General features: G+C 33.2%; 1 protein-coding gene across 1 annotated transcript in view; it reads right to left on the bottom strand.

Annotated features, from left to right (window-relative positions):
* Positions 1 to 741: 741 nt before the first annotated feature.
* Positions 742 to 3,394, bottom strand: part of LOC106473667 — a 21,720-nt gene continuing 19,067 nt past the window's right edge. The window contains exons 4-5 of the mRNA XM_013934349.2: positions 1,139 to 1,244; positions 742 to 828 (exon numbers count right to left, since the gene is read on the bottom strand). Of these exons, the coding sequence (XP_013789803.1) occupies positions 825 to 828; positions 1,139 to 1,244 (110 nt within the window). The 3' untranslated portion in view covers positions 742 to 824. The remainder of the gene's footprint in view (positions 829 to 1,138; positions 1,245 to 3,394) is intronic.

Raw genomic sequence — 3,394 nt, 5'->3', positions numbered from 1 at the left:
CATAGCCTGTAGTTTCAGGTTTCAGCTTTAGCCATAGCCTGTAGTTTCAGGTTTCAGCTTTAGCCATAGCCTGTAGTTTCAGGTTTCAGCTTCATTTTACCACAGTGGTTAAGTGAAAATATACAAATATCGAACATCTAGAATATGTGACTGATATTAGCCATAGCCTGTAGTTTCAGGTTTCAGCTTTAGCCATAGCCTGTAGTTTCAGGTTTCAGCTTCATTTTACCACAGTGGTTAATCATGCGTGACACAATATCTCCAATGAAAAACACAAGTCAAACATTAAATCGGAAAGAAAAATTAAAGTAATCATGCTTCTTGAAGCTGTGTTCGTTCATTTTCTTTATATATGATATGAAGAAGAATAGCTCTTATGTATTCCTATATTTTTTACAGTGGTATACGTGTCTGTTTGACAAATATCCAAGATCTATTATCTATTATAAATTATTAAAGCTTTTCACATATATCTTGGTGATAAGCTCTCATGTACACGACTCTCGTATAAAGACACTGTAGTTTCTCAAGTCTATCCGAGTAACTAATGTCCATGAACGCGACTCGCATATAAATTCACTATATGTTTTAATATTTCCCCGTGACAACCTTTCGTGGCTTACTTAGTCAGCCATTAAAGCTTGTAACGCGTAAGACAATGTAATAAGCCTTACGTACAAATATTTGCACAATTCTAACATGCTGTTGAAAGAATATTTTTGAATGATATGTCAGACAAGAGATAGTTCTGGAAATTTCTAGGTGTAGAACAAAATCTGTATTTTTACTTCTTTCCTTACAACGATCATCAGGCTTTCAGTCCGTCAGCTGCCAACAACAACAAAGAAATAACGTTAATTCAAAGATCGGCTCCAGTGTGTGGTCTAAGAGCTTTTATTTTTAAAGTAAAAATAATATTGCTGGTATAGTAATTATCGTATAATTAATGCATAGAAATAAAGTAAAATACACACACCTATATATAATACCACATGATGGACCATCCTTCAAAAGATAAACAAAATAAACAGCAAGTAAACAAAGAAAATAAATAACTTTAGTAATTACCTCTAAGAGATTATATTTTTTTGCTTAATGAAAAAAACCATTTAATTTTAACTGGATTCCTGTTCCTTACCTTTTAATAAAAACATCTGACACAACCATCACAACTATTCCTGTCACTATAATCATATGGTTTCTTGAATCACGTGGACTTTTTCCATTGTTTTTCGGAGCTGTACCTGGAAAGTGCAATATGCAAAGCGCTGTTCATATGAATTAATATTTATCTACGACGAAACGAATACTTCAACTTAATATTTTGAAACATAACAGAAAAACCAAAGAGAAAACACCATCGTCGCAGAGTGAACAGTATACTTAATTAAGCATCCTTATCAGAGATAAATCGGTATATCTGATTCAAATAGGTTATAATAATAGTTACATAAAACATAACATGTTAAGAGATTTCCTGTATAATGTGATTTATTTTATTTCTTATTATAACTTTACTAGGCCGGGTTGGTCTTTTGGCATAATGCTTGAACTTCGAATCTGAGAGTTCATGGTTCCCGCCCCGTTGCTAATAAAACGCGTTCTTTAAGAGCTATAGTCAAAATTTACTATTGACTAGTCTGTCAGTTCCAAACTAGAGACGGCTATGCGCAGATAACAATTTGTGTAGCTAAGCTCGAAAATTCTAAAAAAGAGACCAGCAAGTAACTTTTCTGCCATAAGATTTAGAAACTCACATAATTAGATTTAATTAAACAGTTTTAATGCTTCTATGAGATGAAATGCTACAGAGATATGTACAGAAAGTAAAAGCTATGGTTATAAAACAGTGTTATTAATCGGTAACCCGGATACTCGATTGAAACTGAATTATGACAATGTGAACATCAAACCAAGCTGATGTAAAAATAGTCTAATCATAATAGTGTATCAGGTTGATTAAATACACTTACGAAGAAGTCAATAAATAGCTTACTTGATTAAAAACTGACATCCTAGTTTTAAGTCAATTGGTATTCAGAATAAACGAAAAATCGTCTTGCTAATGATTCATACGACTTTTGAAATTGTAACGTTTTTGTGTTTCTAAAAAAAATTGTTTTGTTTAAAAGCTATAAATTTTCAACGTCTAAATATCAAAACTTTATCAACCAGGATACCTAACTGATGAAGCATTATATTCTAATCTTTATAAGTAAGAACATAAGAACAGGGGTCGCGAGTTCGAATCCCGTCCCCGAACATGCTCGCCCTTTCAGCTATGAGGGCGTTATAATGTGACGATCAATCCCACTTTTCGTTGATAAAGAGTACCGAAGAGTTGGTGGTGGATGACGTTGAGTAACTGCAATCCCTCTAGTCTATCAGTTCTAAATTAGGAAACGTTAGCACAGGTAGCCCTCGAGCAACCCGAGACGAAATTCAACAAACATAATTAAATTATATTTAATTAGTTGTACTCATTACAGGTTTCATTTTTATTTTTGATGTAATTAGGTAGCTTACTCTGATCGGAAGGTCGTATTAATTAGGATATTTTCTTTTCTCAGTTATAAATGTATAGACAATCAAGATAAAAAGAAAAATCGTATGACGGCTGGCACAGACACTTTGAATATAATACTTCACAATGTGAGCTTAAAATGTGTAGACCTGTACTAAAACTTATTCATGTAACATCATTTATCAACCTCGTTACGAGATGGAACCGCAAAGAACATAACAGAACATATATCATGTGAGACATGCAAGGGGTTCCTCATTATAACTTTTGATCGGCAGACCAAACCGTTCATTTATCGAGTCAACCGCCAAGGGACGTGGCTTTGAAACTGTGGAATGAAGTGTTACAGACCAGTGATAAGAATTTAAAAAACGGGAACGTTAATGTCATAAAAAAAAACTCGCAAAAAGCGCGAGATTTCAATTTCATCGAAAGAACTCTTCAAATACTCTTAACAAGAAGGGTGTTCTACAATCGTTCTTTCTGGCCTCTTACCTATGGTATTTTAAATAGGATTTTCAAGTCATTATTTTAACGTCCTTAGACGGATTTTTGATAGCCACCAGCTACTGAAAAACTGTTCGTTATGTATAAGGACAAGTTGTATTCACCTTCAGAAGAAAAACGAATTTCACATAATTATTTGTGCCTCAGTTTGACTTGAAAATTCTGACTATAAAATGAAGCTTCTTTATCCATCATGGGGTTATAGGAAGTAAATACACAGATGAATATAACCCTAAATGTTATCAGGTTATATATATAAGTTGGAAATATAAGAACAAGGCTAGACTATAAAATAAAACTTCTTTATCCATCATGGGGTTATAGGAAATAAATACACAGATGAATATAACCCTAAATGTTATC

Source organism: Limulus polyphemus, unplaced genomic scaffold (assembly GCF_000517525.1).
Source record: "Limulus polyphemus unplaced genomic scaffold, Limulus_polyphemus-2.1.2 Scaffold132, whole genome shotgun sequence".
In the NCBI taxonomy this organism is placed as follows: Eukaryota; Metazoa; Arthropoda; class Merostomata; order Xiphosura; family Limulidae; genus Limulus; species Limulus polyphemus.
Note: the sequence above shows the minus strand (reverse complement) of the source record. Positions and strands in the feature narration are given on the sequence as shown.